This window comes from Dunckerocampus dactyliophorus, chromosome 17 (genome assembly GCF_027744805.1).
Source record: "Dunckerocampus dactyliophorus isolate RoL2022-P2 chromosome 17, RoL_Ddac_1.1, whole genome shotgun sequence".
NCBI classification, from domain to species: Eukaryota; Metazoa; Chordata; class Actinopteri; order Syngnathiformes; family Syngnathidae; genus Dunckerocampus; species Dunckerocampus dactyliophorus.
This window is the reverse complement of record NC_072835.1, coordinates 22,404,696-22,422,462: the sequence shown is the minus strand read 5'-3', so window position 1 is coordinate 22,422,462 and position 17,767 is coordinate 22,404,696. Positions and strand designations below refer to the sequence as shown.

The window sequence follows — 17,767 nt, the reverse complement described above, 5'->3', positions numbered from 1 at the left end:
CACATATTGTGTTGTAACATGCCAATGCATTACTGGGTTTCAACCACGTGACCTACAGGGAGTTTCGGTGAGCAGAGGGCAACATACACAGTATGTTTCAAAATAGTTGAAAACAAGACTAATTGCTTCTAACATGTCAATTTGCCTTCTTACACCCCATCAGTGTGCATGAATACATTCAGGTATATGTTCTCCATCGTTTCGCTGCACTGTTTGAGCTCCATAACCAATTTTCAGACGGATTTTACGTACTAATTCCGGGGCTGCCAGAAGCTAACCAGCTCCCTTCGTGGAGCATCGCTGGACATTCTTCCAGGTGGCTACATTTCACATTTTCGAGTTCCAACAGTGTTTTACATTGTTTTTAGTATAAACTGGGTTTATTGATGGCTCACTTTAAACTGGGGCGCGTTTACTGGGCTCCACTCGGAGAGCCTCTACGCCGTAAAAGGTGGTTTCTCGGCGTTTCCCAAACTTTCTTTCCGTCATGATAGACTATCGTAGTAATAACACTTTCCCAAATACACATTTGAACGGTTTTCACGTGCGATAACGGTTAATCTGTGCGGTATTTCTAATACGCTTGTTTACTCCCCATTTCTTTTGAGGCAGGGCTGACAACCGGATGTGACGTCATACACTGATGTTTCAGACTAGGGATGGTAAACTCGATTCCTTTTACCGGACACAAGTTATGAGTCACTCCCTGAACGCAGAGCGTATTCACGGAAACCTGCGTGAATGGGGTACTCAATTCACTCGACACAGAGCTCATGCGCAAAAAGTCCGGCGCCTCCCCTTTCTTTGTTTCATGCTAATTAAAATACTCTACTAAAACGGGAGGACGGTGTTAAAGACGGAAGACAAAGACAAGACACAGGTGACTTTCCAGGCATATTTAATTGGCACAGTAAACACAATACAAAGTATTCAGTGCTCCAGAAAACACAAGCAAAGGTCTACCAAACGGAACACAGGAGACAAAGTGCAAAAACACACCATGTGGTAGTCTTAACTTTTGCAAAGCACAATGCAGGAGAGGGCACGTTCCCCTCAAAAGTTAAAATAGATGTTTTTATTCAATTTTCATCTTTATTCATATATTCATTTATATACTCTGTCATGGGTCCACTGTACAAGCAGTTTCATGTTTGTCTGTCATCAGAAGTGGTTAGTTTACCAAGGAGCATTAGGGCCTCACTGAACAGAAATAATACAACTTTTCCTCATTTTAAGAGTAAAAAAAGGGGCAATGTTGCCAGAAAAAGGTGACATTTTACAAGAATAAAGCAGAGAAAGCTCCGCCCAGGCTTAGTGTAACGAACCAATAGGAGGAGGGTGTTGGCACACCAATTCCGCCCACTCTTACTGTATTTAAGGCCTAAGCTACCAGCACTTATTAGTTTGCTGACGAAGCTCTTCGGATGAGGAGCGAAACGTCCGACACCTTCTACACAGAAGTACAGATGACGTCTCAAGAAGCCTTTTCCTCAGAGAAAGTTTCATCATAAAAATGTATATTTTTTTTTATATTATATATATATATATACATATATATATATATATATATATATATATATATATATATATATATATATATATATATATACATACATATATATATATACATATATATAAATTACGACTTAATTCTCGTAACGTTGCCTTTGTTTCTCCTAATATTACAACATTTTTGTTTCAAACATTGGTTGGTAGAATTATGGCATCTTTTTTTGATTTTGCTGCATTAACATTAAAGGAAAACTGCACTTTTTTGTTGGAATTTTGCCCGCCATTCACAATCCTTACGTGAGACACGAACACACGTCTTTCTCTTTACTGTGCGTTCTAACCATATAAAAACTGCTAAAAAGAGGCAGGCCCGAAAGTACGTACTGGGACACACCTATTCCGGGGGAATAAGAAAGAAGAAAGAAACTCCCAAAACTGCCAACAACACTCCATTTACCTGATGTGACCTGCATATTAATCAAACTACAGTGACATTCTCACGCTGAAGAAGTACGTTACTGGCATAGTGACACCTCGCTACACCACACCGGCTATCTACCAGCCGGCTAGCGGCTACCACACACTCGCCCACGGAGTCACGCCTCAGGCCACTACCGAAAGGTAGCGCCACATATTGGAGCTGCTGCCACTGCTGCTGTGTTTGGTGCAGCGCTCCTTTCTATGTTGCTATGTGAAACCAATGCGCCCAGAAGTAAGGTTTGCTACTGCTTAAAATGACCAAAATACGGCAAAATATCACGTTATCATGAATGTGCCTGTTACTACATGCTCACATCATGGATATCAAACCATAAAAGCTTGGAGGTTTTCAGAGGTGTGTCCCATTACATGCATTCTTAGCTGCCTCTTTTTAGCAGTTTTTATATCTTTAGAACACACAGAAAAGAGAAAGACGTGTGTTCATGTCTCAAAAGGATTGTGAATGATGGGCAAAATTCCAACAAAAAAGTGCAGTTTTCCTCTAAAGGTTTTCTCTGAATACTCCCATAAAATGACTTTTCTGTTAGTCTTACCAGTAACGTATTCATCGTAATACTACAACTTTATTGTTGTAACGTTCCGGCATGAACCTGCTAACATCGCAACTTTATTCTCGGAACATGACCGCCTTGAGCATCTTTGATACTTTTGTTTTTCTTTTTAGTGTGACCCTAACGCTCCTGCGTACTTGGGAGTCGTACGCCACCTATTTGCAGTAAAAGGGTTTCAGGCCCGTCCCGGGCAGAAGACGCAATAAACGCGTTTTCAGCTCAAAATAATCCTACAAAAATGTCAATTATAAAATGAAAATAAAAAAAGACATATGTGCCGTTGTGATGGTTGGACATAACTGGCTGAGTTTAGTCTTGACAGTGTGGTGCTTTTTGGGAGAGTGAGCAGGAAGTGTCTCATTCTGATCACATGACGCAGGCTCACAGTATATTCTCATATACAGTAGACGGGGAGGAGCAGTTGTTTGTGATGACAACAGACAAAAGTAAAACACACAGCAGAACACAAGGCAATCAAGATCTCACTTATTTATCTTGGGGTCCTGCTTGTGTTCTGACGCTAGGGGTGGGCGGACATGGGGGTGGGGTGGCTGACATGCTCTCTGGTGGCATTCAGGTTATGTGAGTTTGATCAGGCAATGGGGGGTTAACTCAACGTAAACGCTGGCGGGAAGGAGGGGGGTGACCCGGCACCCCACCGCCACCAACCCCGTGGCCGCCCCTTGGGCCAAGGGGGGCGAGGAGGAAGACAGGGCAAGCATGCAGCGCACCACAACGCGACCCAAACGGCTGCAGAAATGGCAGCCAAGGTGCTAGCCTGCAGGGGGGTGGAGGGGATGTGGAGTGGGGGAGCTGTGCAGGTGAGGGCGGGGAGGAGCGTGGGTGGACGGGGGCGTGGTGGCATCAGGTCAGAGAGAGGAGCAGACACCAGCGACATGACGGACTGATGAGCGTAAGCACTGTGAGCACTTCCGCCTCCCGCAGTGGGCGGAGCTCCTGCAGTCACACATTCACACAGCATGTTGGATGGGGTGGGGGTGGTGGTGATGCAACAGGGGGCGGGGCCTCCTCCAGTGGTCCTCTCTCTGACCACGCCCACTGAGCTGAGAGCAATGCGGGTTAGTCGCAAAGCGGAATTCTGTGTCCTTACGGCAGGAGCTGTTAGGATGACAAGCACTAACAATTTGGATTTCTCCAAATACTGTGTGTGTGTGTGTGTGGGGCGTGGAAAATTCGTTCTAATTGGCCGTCTCGGTGATTTCTCTGAGGCTGCTTGCCCTGCCACTCCTCAGCCAGCCTCGCACTTTTAGGAATCTGCAACGCAGGAAAGGAAATAACAAACAAAACAGGTGACAAAAAGAAAAAGAAACATTAGATGGCGATGGAGGGGAAAAAGACAGCAAGCCAACTCCACGTGAGTCATTGATGTACTTTAAACGTACACTATGAGAGGGGGGAAACTACTGCGCAAGGGACAATAGCGTCAGGCGTAATACCACTTTCCTCCTCAGGGGGGTAACAGTGAGTCACAATACAGAATCTTATTCAAAGCAGTGACCAACTGCATAGCTCATGCTAATACAGCTAGCATTCTTCTCCTTCACGTGTTTTTTCTGGGATTGGATGTGGGGAAATGTCATTGGGTTCTTTTAAGGAAAATAAAGTGTATTTCAGCTTTGAACTTACGAGGTACAGTAATGTCAGACGTAATACCACTGTCTTCCTCGGGGGGGGGTCACACTACAGCATTTTATTCAAAGCAGTGACCAGCTGCGTAGTTCATGCTCATGCAGCTAGCATTCGTCGTCTGTGATTTTTCTGACCCTTTACTTATTGGATATGAAAAGGTTTCTTTTGGCGTCTTTTTAAGAAAATAATAAAAGTGTATTTCAGCTTTCCACTTACAAGGTACAGTAGTGTCAGACGTATACCACTTTACTCCTCAGGGGGTGACAGTGAGTCACTGCAGTAGCTCAAGCTAATACAGTTAGCATTCTTCTTCCCATTTTACATTACTGGTTGGATGTTAGAAGATTTCTTGCGGTGTCTTTTAAGTTCAATAATAACAATAATGTGTGTTTCAGCTTGTTACTGATTTATTTAAAGTGCATCACATGTGAACTGCACCTGCCTGACTTTATTTACAAGGCTAATTTTAAACAGCAGCCGCTACTTATAGTCATTAAAAAGTCAAATATATTATAGCTCTACAGCATGCCACTCTTTAAATGGGGATTTACCTATATTTTGTTTAACAGTAACCTACAAAAATAACTTTTCACATATCTGAAAACACTTTACAGCAGATTGAAACGTTGTCGTCGTTACACATTTAGCATGCGTTCCGATTAGCAGTACAAATGTGCACGTTACATTCACGTGTGTGTGATTTATTACAATACAGCAGTTGAAATCTTGACCCCCTCCAAATAAAAAGTCAAATACTGTTTGTGATGAGGTTGTCTTTGACCACTAGGTGGCACTGCAGTGCTTGTTCCTTGCTTTCCTAACACTGAGCTCAATGAGGCACAAAAGAGGAATTCTGCTGGACTGCTCCTTCCCTCGGGAAGAGACAGGACGTGGTAGCGGACTGTGTGGATTGGAACTACACCATTCTGACTGACGGTATAAAAAAAAAAAAGAAAAAAACGACACACATACGCACTGTCTGTTAAATGTATGTCATAGCACCTTTGGCGTTGGTTCCCAAAAAGACCTCAACGTAGGACGTGGGGACGTATCCTTCCTCATCCTCGTTCCTGCGCACTCGTGTCCAGCCGTCGCCTTTATCCTCCTCGATGACGTACAGCAGCTCGCCCTCCGCCACTGAGATGGTGCCCTCGTTGTGGCCTACAAAGCAACAACATTCCTCGTTAGGAAGTGTTTGTCAAAGTCAGTTTGTCACTCGTGGGGCTTGTGTGTTTCACTGCGTATTGATTGCGGGTTCTTTTGATTCCCACCCAATTTTTGGCTAAATTTGGACTTTTGAAATCATGCGCTGGAGAAATGAACATTTCTATTCAACACTCCTCCTCCTCTGCACATTCACCAGGGAGGTCACACTCCTCCTCACATTCCTGCGCATGCGATAGCAGTCAAGCGGCCGCAGCCTAATATTTATACGAGGCTCCGGCTTTAAAGCTTCTCCAGTGGTTTCTCCTGTTTGCATCCCGTAGTTACCATTAACATCAACATGGAGAGCTATTTTGTTGAATATGTATCACATCTTAAGAGTGCATGCATGCTGTTAGCTTAGCATTGTATTGTATTGTACTTTATTTATCCCACAGCAGGGAAATTCACTTGTTACAGCAGCAATCAAGCAATCAGCAATCATTTCTCAATGTGCTTCCTTCGGCTTGTATCCTGCTTTTTTTCTTACAGTCTTTCAGTCCATTTTCCAGGTAATTACGCTGATGAAACTTGCTCTGGGTCACCACAGATGAATTTGGCGCTACCTGTTTTCCCTTTATCCACATTATAAAGAGACTGTCTATCTCAGGGGTGCCCGAAGTGTGGCCCGCGGCCTTTACTAAAAATAAAATTAAAGTTTTAGGGGCACTGTGGGGGAAAAAATTAGCATTAACAGCACGTATCATTAACAAAATATTGGTTTCATTCTTTTTGGAAGACAAGGGTGTCCTTTTTTTTAAATTTTTGTATTTTTTATTATTTAATTTTTAAAACACAGCAAAAATGGGGAAAAGTGAAAAGGCGTTATGTGATAAGAAAGATGACACTAATAACATGGTTTTGTCACCTATTACACAAATCTGACATGCAGGATGGGGTTTTTTTTGCTTTGCTTTCTAAAATGTTCAACGTGCTTCTAAGTTTTTTTTCCAGAACATTTGAAAACATGACTAAAAAAAACAAATAAATGGCTAAAAAACAAATTAAAGAACAGTAAGAATGGAGAAAGTATACATTCTGATACTCACAAAGCTAAAAAAAACAAACATTTTGTCATTCTGCCCGGCGAATTGGCGACGGCGTCACCCCTGCAACCCAATGCTCATGCCGCAAGCCAGACACCAGAAAATTAATACTTGATAATTCACTGGTAACTTTTCTAGTGAGCAATTTGATGAAATTCCCATCCTAGTTGTGATGTTCTGAACTGGTTTCTAGTCTTGTCTAGTCCTGTAGTTACCGTCAAAAGGGTACAAGGCCTTGCAGGTGCCGATGGTGGGCAGCGACTCTTCATCATCAAACTCGTCGTCAAACTCCGGCGTGGTGGACGTGGGGTTGGGGTTGGCGTTGGCTTTGACGTGCGTCTCTGAGTTCTGCTCCTCTGTGTAGCTGCCGTCCGGGCTGCTCGAGGGCCAACACGCACACAGTAAATATGCCGTGAAAATGAACGCCGGGTTTGTCTGCGGCGACCAAGCCGGATCATCTGTCCGAGTATACCTTACCTCTCTCTGTCTTGCGCACAGTTGTTGTTCACCGCCGTGCTGTTCTGGCTCTCGTAGACTATGCTTCTCCGGTGCGTGTCACTCTTGGACGGCATCCTCTCCTCCACCTCAGATAGCCAGCCCTGGAAGCACAACACAGGCATGATTAGCGTGTTGTACAAGCGGCTACAGCCTCACATTCAAGAGCTGTGGAGCACTTCCAGCTGCATCACAGCTTGTCCTAATATGGACGAGGAGCAGGCACGCTTGGAAGAAGTCCAGCTGGAGATGCTGGAGATGCTGGAATCTCACGTCTTCCATAAAACAAGAGAAAGATGCAAAGGAAGAAGAAAACCTGCCTCAAATTTCTGCACGTCAAACTGGAGCTTCTCGATGTTCTGCCCGATTTCTGCTAGCCGAGGGTCCACGCTGGTAGGGTCTCCCATCTGCGGGTTCTTCACATAGACGTCTTTCATCTTTGTGAGCGCGTCCCTAAGAGAAGAAAGCCATGTCAGTCTGCTGTGGTTTGATGATCGCAACCCCAGCGTGTTTGGACAAACCTCTGGTCCATCTCCTTTTGGATGTCTTTGTTGAGGTCGTCCAGCTTGGCCTGCAGCTTCTTCCTCCTCTGCTCTGGCGGAAGGTGGCTGAAGTCCTCGGGTCCAGAACCCTGAGACACGGGAAATGGACCAAAAAAACGGAAACAAAGATGACGACTGTGAGGATTTTTGACACTATGTTGCTAGTTAGGTGCAGCATCTCCTGTTGTAATGCTGCGATGAGGGATGGATGGAGTGCAGTTCCCTTAGTGGAGCTAAACAACACAACTGACCTGAAGGAGATACTGGATACTCTTTTTGTCATACTGGGAGACCTTTCACTTATTCAGTTGCCACGCACCCGTCTGCTTCCTTATTTCAACTTTGTTATTGACGGTTCAAAAGCGTATACTCTAGGGGTGCACGATATGAGGGAATTATGACGTCATACCGCTAAATCATGCTCTGCAATGAGGGGGGGAAAAACCCATCAGGCACACAAAAAACCTTATCAGCCACTTGAAACGCCAGCGCCGCAGCATTTGAGAAGTGGCTATGGTTTGCCAGAGATCTCCATGACGTCGCACCAGCTGCTCGGAGCGTGTGCACGAATACAGTGCACCTTGCCGGGTCATGCCAGGTGGCTCCTCCCGGACGGCTGCTCATAGCATGTGTCCAATACAGTGCACCTGCTGGGCCACAGGAGGTAGTTCCCGCTGCTCTATACTCTGGTTGTCCTGATAGCAGTGATGTGGTAGTAGTAATGTCATATTTGATTAGGACAAACCAACAGGTACAGTTGGTTAAATCCACATGTCCAAGCACTAACTACAGTTAAATAAAAATTAAAAAAGTAGATATAAAAAAGCTACCGGTTATCTGTACCACATTGGTCTTGAGAAGCACAAAGTTATCTGTATCGATTAGAAAAAAAACCTGATATCGCGCATCTCTAGTATACTCCTTTGCTTGCGTCGCTAAACCTGCGTGGACTGGATAGGTGGAGGCCAGACTGTGGATCTCACTGAGTTTTGGAGCTACAGACTGGAGGTCAGGATGATACGACACATGTTCAACGGCACCAGGTCACCATGGCAACCTTACCCTTTCTCCAAAGCGTAGCGGCATGCAACACTTACCAGGGCATGCAACACAACAAAAACCCTTTGTCAGTTGTCATGCACAACATGCTAAGGTGGTTGTGTATTAGTGTTTTTCTTTAAAAAAAACAAATCTATGGCATCACAATGAATCAAAAACTAGAAGTACTACAGGGATCGTGTGTGATTGTTTTGTATCATAGCCAACAATGACGACAGCAGCACTTCAATTAAGGATGTTTATCATTGGTTTTCTATGCATTTGATGTCTGTTAGGCTAGCATAAAGGCAGCAGGAATGGCCGGTCTAGCTCTGTCCTGTCCATAGTCCTGATTAGGGATGGTAATGACTGATTCATTATTGGGAATCATCATTTCAGACTCAGTATCAAATGACTTGATAGTCCTGATGTAAAAACTACATCAGTCAGTCAATTTCCCAAAACTTGAAATGACACAAACAGAATTAGTAGAACAGCATTCCACAACAAAAACAAAAAACTGGGCATGCAGTGAGCATCTACGACTCAAGCTCGGATTAGTACGTGTTACGAGGACACGCCGCCGTGTCCACTTGGCGGACTACCAGACAAGACTAGCAGCTAAAACACAGTAAATGTGATCACCTCAATGAGATTCCGGACGTGGGAATTGAGTGTGATCTGCACCACAGAGACCACACACAAAGATGGGAAGGGGAGAACACAGCCGTAACATAAAAAAAAACACACACACGCATCAAAAATAACAAATGAGAGCCTTTGTTATGTCACAGCAAAATGAATTCAAACCAAAAGTCCAAAAAAAGAAAGCAACATGAAGACTTTTGAGAGAACGCTGTAGACACATTGTGTTACTGGGAGGACGTGACATGCGTGCAATGGTCATGCCGCTACGGTGGTGTGGTTATCATACGGTCATGCTTACCAGCTTGAGAGAAAGCTTCATGGTGGGGAGGAGGGGGGCAGGGGGGTGGTGAGGGGAGGCGCAGGAGAGAGAGAGAGAAACACAAACACTGTCAACAACCAGGGAATTATGAGGGACATTTTCCTTAATAGAACAACACAAATTAAGATGTTTGCAGAGAGCCCTCTCTTGTCTGCTGACGTCTACTTGAAGATGGCTGTGTGGTGCGTGGCAGCTAGGTAGAAGGATGAGGATGATGAAGGCAGGTGAGGAGTACACAGAGAAGATAAAGGGACAGTGAGCGCCACCACAACAAAAATACCCTTTTTAGATGCGAGTCATGAACGTGTCGTTCAAAAGTCACACATTTTTTACTGACTTGGGACTCACGGGTACTTGGCTCCCCTTTAACTCGTTGCCTTGCTCACCCCTGAAAACGTAACATGTCACTAATTGTGTAACTGTTATTCTACCTGCATTTGTAGAAATGTATCAACCTCGTGGAAAAAGCAACATAAACTCGACAAAACCAACGATTCACTCACTCAGCCCCTAGGTTACACTGACTCACAGATGCTTGACGAATACTAAGTTTCACTGACTAACGAGTGCTCGACCAAGACTCAAGTTTCACCGACTCACGGGTCTCCGAAGACCAGAGTTTCACTGACTCACAGGTTAACGGAGACCCGAGTTTCCCAGATTCACAGATGCTTGATGAATACTCTACTTTCACCGACTTACAGGTACTCAACAAAGACTAGTTTCACTGACTCACGAGTGCTCAACAAAGACTTGAGTTTTATTGATTCACAGGTATTCAACGAAGACTTCACTGAGTTAACAAAAGTTAACAAAAACTCGATTTTTACTGACTACGGGTGCTTGACCAATTACAAGTTGTTGATGAATATTCTGAGTTTCACTAACTCCCGCGTGCTCAACAACGACTCGAGTTTTACAGGCTCATAGGTGCAAGTTTATGCGCTTGCGCTCTGTGACGATAACTCGAGTACCCGACTCATAAGACCTAAGTAAAAAGAATCGAGTTTTTCATCACTACCCCCTTCGCTTCCTGTACCACCTGTGCTGCCGACGCGCTGACACATACTGGACAGCAGAGGGCGCTAGAAGCACGTTAGCCAGATCCCAGCAAGGAGGCAGTTGATGGAGAGGCACTAGTTAGCTTGCCAACTGGCCAGAGTCGTCATTGCAGAGAGACTAATTGGGAAAGCAAGGTGGAGAAAATAGTTTGGGGGTAATCTGCGCCGTGGTTTTTAGATGAGAGGGGATGTTTTGGATCCAAGGAAGAGCGCAGGTGTAGCCCTATAGGTGGTGTTTACCTGGAGCAGATGCCTTTGTAATCCAGTTTAGACGCTCACAGGCTGGTGCACTCTGGAGGAGTCCGCTAAAAGTAACAACCATCTACCTTAACCCCCCGCTGTTAACTTTTCCGCTTTACAACTTGAAGACTTTCTGCCTTATCCAACTTTAACACCAACCAACAATAACAACAAGACATACATAGATAAACATGAAAATCATGAGTCGCTGCAGCAGTCTGCCAAACAAACACAAGAAGCGCTGGAGGGGTGAATTCCAAGCACCCAGACGCGCAGTGCCACCTAAGAAGGTGAACAGGTATCAAACAAAGAGGATGGGCTGGATCCTCTCGTCCGTGACGGCCCGCATCCTCTTTGTGAATTGACCCCCTTGGGAGAAGCTCGGCGGGGAAAAGCCCGGGGAAAACAGCCGCAGGAGAACACGGCAAACAACACGGGACGTCAAGCTGGCACATGTGATGCGTGAGGATGAAGTCATCGTCTCTGCTCGTTCGTCTCGGTCACATGTACCGAGAGGAACGGCGCAGACAGTAGCCTCTTTGATGGGAGCGCTACTCGCCCTCCTCGCTCACACTTACGACGTATTGCCTGGCTTCAAACGCGTACGTGGGCCGGCCCAGAGTCCTCTTCATGAGCTCTTTGTGACAAGCGAGCGAGCGCGGCGATTGCTGCTGCTGTTGGCGGTCGTCGGAGAGAACACAGTTTGAGTCAAAGGAGATCTCAGGGGACAGTACGGACATCTTAAGCTCTAAGACACACTTTCTCTACGCACAGACACACTGATGGTGGACTGGACCCCTAATGTTTTGAAAGCACAAATGTGACGCAGTCATTGCATTGGGGGGTTTCATTTACGGGTGCTTTCACCTTAGCACACTTTTAAACAACAAAGCACCATTTTGAACAAACTTGATGCGGTTTGTTTGGTCAGGCGTATGTACAGTACGGTTCCAATCCAATTCTGTAAACAAGAAGACTCAAACATAGAGGATACGTACCATACAAAAGCACAGACCTGGTTCAGCATTCGCGGTCCAACCCGTTTGCTTGTGCAATCACTTCTACGCTGCTGAATTACTGTAGTTTCCTGGAATTTGTGTATCATTTCCAGTCTTGTTGTTTTTTTATTCATTCTGCTTATTTCTATTGTGCAAGGAGGTGGCAGTCATTCATTACTTGCGAGGATTGTATTAATTCAATGTGGGTTTGACATTTGGATTGTATTTATTTTCTAATAGGAAATGTGTCGGCCCACGACAGTTATTCTATGACTCGGCTACGTTTATGCAATCGTGCCATTCCCTGGCCCCCCTCTTCCAATCGACCCTTATCCGGGTTGCGGGGGCAGCAGTCTCAGTAGGAGAGCCCAGACCTCCCGGTCTCCGGCCACCTCTTCCAATTTCACCAGGAGAACACCAAGGCATTCCCGGGCCATCTGTGGGACATAATCCCTCCAGCGTGTCCTAGGTCTGCCCCGGACCTCCTCCCGGCTGGGCATTTCCCGAACGCCTCATGAGGCATCCAGACTAGATGTCCCAGCCACCTCACCTGGCTTCTGTGGATATGAAAGAGCAGCGGCTCTACTCTTTGCCCCCTCGTGAACAAGACCCCTGAATACTTAAAACTCCTCCACCTGGGGCAAGACCTCGCTCCCAACCCGCAGGGTGAAATCCACCCTTTTCCAATTGAGAACCACGGCCTCAGATTTGAAGGTGCTGAGTCTCATCCCAGAAGCTTCACACTCAGCTGCAAACCGTCCCAGTAAACACTGAAAGTCACTGAAAGTCACAGCCTGATGCGGCCATCAGGACATCATCATCTGCAAATAGCAGAGACGAGATCCTAAGGCCCCCAAACGGGACCCCCTCGACGCCTTGGCTGCGCCTAGAAATTCTGTTTACAAACAGAATCGGATCATCATCACCATGACCAAACTGTACCAGAATTAGTTTGGAACCATACCGAAAGCACCCAAACTGTGATTAAACTGTGCCAGTTTGATCCAACACTCATTACATTAACATGTATAAAAATGAAACATATCAAACATGAACACAGTAAAAGCTGACTCAATTTAATGAAATGAGACATGGGGGGAAAAAGCACAACCTAATTTAAATAACACCTATGACCGTCCAGCACTCTCTCTAAAGAAAGGTCAAACATGAATGGTTGAAATCTGAGTCAAACACGATGTATCAGATTGAGGCCTTCTTTATCGCACTTCTGAAGAGCTGTCGCAACACTTCCGCTTTCAGAAAACCCGCACTTCCTGCCATACGGGGAGAAAAAAATACACACGCTTCCTTTTTTTTCTCTCTGCAGACCTTCAATGGTTTCCTTGATGATATATACACTGTTGCATTGTTCTTTTCAGATGTTCACACCGATTCACATGAAGGTTGTACTTTCAATAACGGCTGCCCTTTCAAAATACAAGCGTAAACAAAGAATGTTATTTGTGGAGTGCGGAAGGAACATGTGAGTTAACACCCATTCCTGAGGTCAGGGTGGACTAGGGGTGGAGATGGGCAATGCAAGGTGCGTTTTGGCCTTCAGAAAGGGGGATTGGATTGGGCGATGAGGACAAGCGGCGAGACCCTGCTTCTGCTGCTGCTGATAACGCCACCAACCAGGAAAGCCCTTTTTTCAATCCCAACAGTGACTCAGCCTGATGAAAACCTATAATCCCCTTTTTATTTCCTACATGTGCACAGACAAAAGAAGATCTGCCCTCAGGAAAGTAAGAAAAGAGCAACTGCGGTCTGTTGATGCTAGTGTCAAGGACGGCTTGCTAGTATCTGCCAGGGGGGAGGGGGGGTGGTGAGTGGGAGTGTCACAGTGAGTTAATGTGAAGAGGAAGAAGAATGATGACACAATATGAGGACACTGCGGGTGAGTCAGACAGGTACCACTGATTCATAGCGCTTTGGGAAATATGGTAGGAAAAAAGAAAAAGACATCCGGACATTGTATGAGTGAAAGCGCCGTCACGTCTGTTGTACTAGCATGCTACTATGCCATGCCACAATTTGCAAAAAATGTTATTTTTACAAGACAAAAATAATGGATGGAAGAATAAGGAGTCTGTCTTTCAAATCTTTGATTCACCGCATAAAATGTGAAAAGTTGTCAAAAAGGGTGGCAGACAAATTGTTGAAAGGGGACCATCAACCTTGTGTTGTTGGCAACCATGTTTGCTGCATGCTGACTGTACCGTGTTTCCTCAAATCTACAGTATACAAAATATCAAAGTGGCCTTTGTATGCTTTCATTTTCCACTACAAGAAGTTAGGACACCCTTGGCTAGACCTTGACTCTGATTCCATCGGTTCATCCATCATCTTTTATTATGAGAGTACCTATCTATGCATTGTATAATTTAAAATACATCTCATAAGCGTGTGAGGCATATTTAGGGCTTCAACCTGGATTGTGCTTCAATGCATTTAAGTCGTTAGCTTGCTTCATTGCGAGTGAACAATGGTAATTGAAGAGAAACGGGGACGGTTCTGGAGCTGAATCTAATCCTGCAAGTAGTGGGCATCTACTGTGCTTTGAACAAAATAAGGCCTTACCTCTAATAAATGTCTATTGTTCTCTGGAGTTGAGTTTATAAACGCCCACATTATTTGAGGAAATGCAGTACATTGCAGCGCTAACAGACGGCTCCAAGGCGAGCTATTGATCTGCGGGAGTTGACCCATACAGTGTGGAAGGTGTGGCGTTTGGCACTGAGACACACAAGCATGCTCAAAGCTTGGCGGACACAAACAAACACGCACACTTACCCCTCGCCTCAGGCTCCGGAGGCAGTGCATTTTGGGTTTGGACGCCATGAAGTCGTTGAGGCGGTGGGAGAGGGGCTCCTTTTGCTGCTTGGGAGACTGGGAGTCGTTGGGAACAGTAGAGGGTGAGGGCGGGGATGAGGCTGGGGGAGCAGGTGGGGGCTGGCGTGGGGACGTTAACAGGGACATAAGCTACCGGTAAGAAGGGATCCGTCACGGACAAGAGGAAGAAAATCATGGAAGAAGAAGGGGGCGAGATTCCCATGGTAAAAAAAAAAAAAAAAGGACAAGTCAGGACAAGGAGGAGGGAACACAAAACGAAATAAATAAGCCTCCTCGACAAATATTAAAAGAATTAACAGAAAACCTTATCAATGAGGGAATGTCAATATTATCAGTGGAAATGCATTAAACATAAAAAAAATGTTGAAAGAAGAGCAGCGTGAGTAGAATGCGTGGATGCGTCAAAGCAAGCAGCCATGGAGATTCAGTCCAAGCGCATGCAGGCTTCCAGTTTGGGAACCCTTTTAAATTTTTTAAATTTTTTTTTTAAATTAGGATCCTCCTCAAGGCATGCCAGCTAGGACGAGACGTTCATCCCTAAGGACGTGAACAGCTCAATTTGAGGCCTTTGTCACAGAAACTAATAACTAGTCCCAAAAACCGTCCCCAGCGGTTCGGGAGAGGTGCAGAGTGGAGTTTTAGTGATGCCATGCATGGGCCGGTCATTTCCCAAACAAAAGCAAACTAGCAACAAGTGAGTGACGCGGGATTAAAGAAAACATACCAATTATGGAACTAATTCTTTGCTCTCCTGTGATTACTGTGCGTGTGCATAGTGTCAATTACCTCACATACACCTCATGAAAGCACTAATCCAAAATACAACAGGCACCAACGCTAAATGATGTCCTCCCCCAACGCACTCATGCTGTAGTCTAAAAGCGAGAGCACCACCAGCCCGTAAGACGAGTCAGAACTCAGCTCATAGTGGACGGCCAGTGGAAAAGGGAGAGAGACTGTTACTTGAGGTCCGGCGGCAAGTTAATTCATGTCGGTCACAATGAGTCGCTCCGCGTTGGAGAGGTGAAAATGCATTAGTGTGTGTTACAGTGGGGATGCTCCACGTCAGTGAGGGTGGTTGCCAAACAGGAGGAAAATAAATCACCATCAAAATTGCAAACACTGTCTGTCAACCTGCAACCTTTGCTGTGTGTTACCTTGTTTTTGTTCTTAATAAAAGGCCACAGTTTGCCCTTGCTCTTGCCCGACGGCCTCTCCTTGCCCTCCCGTGAGTTGGTCAGGCTCGTGTCGGACACCGTCCTCTTCATGGCCTGCCCGTAGTCCTCGAACTCCACATCTCCCGGGGGCTCGAAGCCTGACTTGTAAGACTCCACCACCTGTTTGGAGTCCTGGTGACAAGAAACACGATTGGCAGCGATTAAGTTAAGTTAAATTGAGATACTGGATCCAAGTCACGCCGTATCAAATTGTATTGTTTAAAGCACGGGTCTGTAACTCGTGGGCCGCAACCATATTATGTGGCCCCCTCCCTACCTGACATCAACATTTAGTGTAAGTGCGGCTCGCGCACCCTGGGGAGATGCTGAAAGGCAATTTAACTCGCTTAAAGAGACTCTTTGGGCAAGCAATAGTCAAGAACTTAACTGGCCGTGAGCTTGTCATATAGTGAAATGAGCAGGAGTGGTCACAATACAGAACACTTACTACAATCACGGTGTGAACACAAAAATGCCAACACAGCAGTAAAGTAAACTACTAATATTTGGAGGAATCATAAACAACTATGTAAACTCTAAACACACAAGTGCCGCAAAGCATGCTGGGAAGCCAGAAGCACTCCTAGCAACGGGAATGATACGATGCGGCCCCCCTTTGTAAATGCTTGCTTAAAGCAGCGGACAGAGGGGGCGATCTAACAGCAATCTAATTTACATTATTTATTATGTATTGTGTAAAACAAAGACAGGAACAACATCAAACTAAAAGCACAAAACAAATGACATTTTTCAGAGAGAAAATCATAACGTCACTGTTTGATGTGTGTGGTAGCATGGATTAACTTGCAGTTGTGCGTCTAACGAATATGCACATTAGCCATCAATAACATAATCAAACCTTACCTTTATGCACTCCCACAGAGTATCAGCATTTGGGACCACATACAGGTATAAAGTGAAAGGCCACTCTACTGTATTTTTCCTCTTTCTTTCTGTGCAGCGTGGGAGAATGTTAGCACACGCACACAGCTACGGTGCATTCAAGGACCGTCAAAAAAAGTGGGACAGGTCACCGCTCGCCGAAACACAGTGAAACAAAACAACAAACATGCCAAAACTGTGGAATGTCTAACTGTATTATTTTTTGAATAAAATAATGGTCCATAATTTCCAAAATTGATATGTTTTACACGTTTAGAGTTAAGAGAAACCTGATTCCAGACTGAATAGCTCATGACTCTAGCACCGGTGGCCCCCAGGTCAGTTGAGTTTGAGACCCCTGGTTTGTTTATAGTGTTTGTTTAGTGCTGTCATCGCGCAGTGTTACTACCCTTTCTGTTTTGGGTATAGCTGTATACATGAATTTTGGTTATGGGTGCCTCATGCAGGTTTTTTCAGGGATATGGGTCACTTGTAATTTAGTCTACGGACGGTATATACAGTACATGCATTTAGATGCATTCAAATCCAGAAATCCTAAATGGCCATTTTTAACTAATATCAAAACATTCACGGGGGAAGACAAGGCTGTGTTGACTGTGACCAGCGGAGACAAATTACTCCTATAACTCTCTAAACTCTAAATAACAAGACCAGGTTGCGACATCCTTAACTACTGGCTTGTGTGTTTCACTTGTGTGTTAATGGGAATCTATTTGATGTCATCTTTACCGAAACAGAGACAAAATATTGTGCCAGATTGTTCTCGTCTCAATGTGCCCAAAAGAGAGAACGGCAGGCTGTATCTTAACGCGTCGCCGCATGCTTCCTGTGATTCTCCAGCTAATCAGCAGGTCTGGAGATAAACGGCAACTGTTGACTCTGGTGTTTACAGCTCGTGATAAAGAGTGAGGGCCGTGAGCAGCCGTGCCAGAGCAGAGAAAGGAAAAGACCTAAATGTGTCAGCTCTGACAAAAACACTGGGGAGGGTCA

At 45.2% G+C, this 17,767-nt stretch overlaps 1 protein-coding gene across 25 annotated transcripts in view; it reads right to left on the bottom strand.

Annotated features, from left to right (window-relative positions):
• Positions 1-1,571: 1,571 nt before the first annotated feature.
• The window catches only part of LOC129170439 (formin-binding protein 1), a 48,383-nt gene continuing 32,187 nt past the window's right edge, over positions 1,572-17,767 (bottom strand). For 5 of the 25 annotated variants that reach the window (XM_054758017.1, XM_054758007.1, XM_054758010.1 and 2 more), the window contains 10 exons: positions 15,815-16,006; positions 14,598-14,786; positions 11,385-11,480; positions 9,485-9,499; positions 9,184-9,219; positions 7,480-7,589; positions 7,279-7,411; positions 6,941-7,062; positions 6,679-6,839; positions 1,572-5,375 (listed from right to left, as the gene is read on the bottom strand). In XM_054758017.1, the coding sequence (XP_054613992.1) occupies positions 5,197-5,375; positions 6,679-6,839; positions 6,941-7,062; positions 7,279-7,411; positions 7,480-7,589; positions 9,184-9,219; positions 9,485-9,499; positions 11,385-11,480; positions 14,598-14,786; positions 15,815-16,006 (1,233 nt within the window). In that variant the 3' untranslated portion in view covers positions 1,572-5,196. The remainder of the gene's footprint in view (positions 5,376-6,678; positions 6,840-6,940; positions 7,063-7,278; positions 7,412-7,479; positions 7,590-9,183; positions 9,220-9,484; positions 9,500-11,384; positions 11,481-14,597; positions 14,787-15,814; positions 16,007-17,767) is intronic. The other 20 variants (XM_054758016.1, XM_054758018.1, XM_054758026.1 and 17 more) reach the window with 14 other exon arrangements.